The sequence below is a fragment of the Watersipora subatra genome, chromosome 10, assembly GCF_963576615.1.
Source record: "Watersipora subatra chromosome 10, tzWatSuba1.1, whole genome shotgun sequence".
Taxonomy (NCBI): Eukaryota; Metazoa; Bryozoa; class Gymnolaemata; order Cheilostomatida; family Watersiporidae; genus Watersipora; species Watersipora subatra.
In genome coordinates, this window is record NC_088717.1 from 15732132 (window position 1) to 15734121 (window position 1990).

General features: G+C 32.2%; 1 protein-coding gene across 1 annotated transcript; it reads left to right on the forward strand.

The window, feature by feature from the left end:
- Positions 1 to 211: 211 nt before the first annotated feature.
- On the forward strand, positions 212 to 958 carry LOC137406090 (guanine nucleotide exchange factor subunit RIC1-like; the record flags this gene model as incomplete). Its single annotated transcript, XM_068092617.1, has 1 exon — positions 212 to 958. A coding segment is annotated over one exon (747 nt), but the record flags the coding sequence as incomplete, so codon positions are not given.
- Between the last annotated feature and the right edge of the window lie 1032 nt (positions 959 to 1990).

Consider the following 1990-nt stretch of genomic DNA (forward strand, 5'->3'; position numbering starts at 1 on the left):
TCTAATTTGTTCAAAATGCGATGACTAGTAACACAGCTCATATATACCTACGTATCTATCTACATATCTATCCATCTACCTATCTATCCATCTACATATCTATCCATCTACCTATCTATCCATCTACCTATCTATCCATCTACCTATCTATCCATCTACCTATCTATTCATCTATCTATCTATCCATCTACCTATCTATCCATCTACCTATCTATCCATCTACCTATCTATCCATCTACCTATCTATTCATCTATCTATCCATCTATCTATCCATCTACCTATCTATCCATCTACATATCTATCCATCTACCTATCTATCCATCTACCTATCTATCCATCTACATATCTATCCATCTACCTATCTATCCATCTACATATCTATCCATCTACCTATCTATCCATCTACCTATCTATCCATCTACCTATCTATCCATCTACATATCTATCCATCTACCTGTCTATCCATCTACCTATCTATCCATCTACATATCTATCCATCTACCTTTCTATCCATCTACATATCTATCCATCTACCTATCTATCCATCTACCTATCTATCCATCTACCTATCTATCCATCTACCTATCTATTCATCTATCTATCCATCTATCTATCCATCTACCTATCTATCTATCCATCTATCGATCCATCTACCTATCTATCTATTTATCTATCTATCTATCCATCTATCTATCTATATATCTATCTATCTACTTATCTATCTATCCATATATCTACATGTATCTATCTATCTATCGATCTATCTATCTGTTTATATCTATCTATTCATTTACCTATCTATCTGTCCATCTATCTATTTATCCATCTACCTATCTATCCATCTATCTATCTATTTATCTATCTATCTATTTATCTATCTATCTATATATCTATCTATTAACATGTATCTATCTATCCATCTATCTATCTATCATGATCAAAAGATATATGTTCTGATACTCACTAACAGATACACTAGCAGAAAACTTTGCCATATCTGCTCAGTTCTCTCAGAAGTTACATCAGTACTGCCGCTTCTATTTCGGGAGATTAATTCAAATTTACTCTACTTTACATGAATCCCTCGAAACTGATTAATAGGTTGTAAGCGAATGCGTGAAAGGATTATCTTCAATGTGAGAGTCTGGCTGTAAAATGGCTATGCAGACAGAAAGTTGACCATGCAGAAAGTTTTGTTATAGACTGCAAATATTCCGATCAGAGTTACAGCAGCCTACCAGCTAAATAAACAATGTAGACCATTGTGGCTGCTATGTCTGTGATTTATTAAAAACTAGTTGTTCTAGTACACTAGCAGTTCAGTATTTTTAGTGAGAGATTGCCGTGTGTAATAACTATATGCATAATTATTCTATAATACAGCAAGGTGATCGTGTGGCGCAGTTGGTAGCTTGCTTGATTGGGAATCTGTGTATCTGGATTTGGTTCCTTTTTCCTAATGTTCTTAGTGTGGCTTCAAATTGACACGGCTCTGATAGTGATAATCTATAGCTGTCTGAATTGCATAGTTTTTCACAATCTTTGTAAAGCTTGAAAATGGAACTACAAAAACTTATGGCAACATGAAGATGCATAAAAGATTACCAAGAGAGAAACACAAAAAGATTTTAGCTCGATCGAACATTGGTTTCGCGAGCTACTGGAGTTCAGCAAGATGTGAGTATATCAGCTAAATAAGATTTTATTTAGATATACATATATATATATATATATTTAGATATATTTATTTATTTAAATAAGACTTAATATTATAAGCTGTTGAGTCATCACTCAGCCCTTTTAGAACGTGTTATATTTTCTTAGCAACCATTATGTAAAAAAAGATTGATGAAGACATGATAACACTAAATAAGCTGATCTTAAAATGTATTATACAATATGTATATATACATTTTTTATACATAATATACATAATTATATACATTATAAATATGCATATAGTATTAATATTTATAAGACTTGACTACC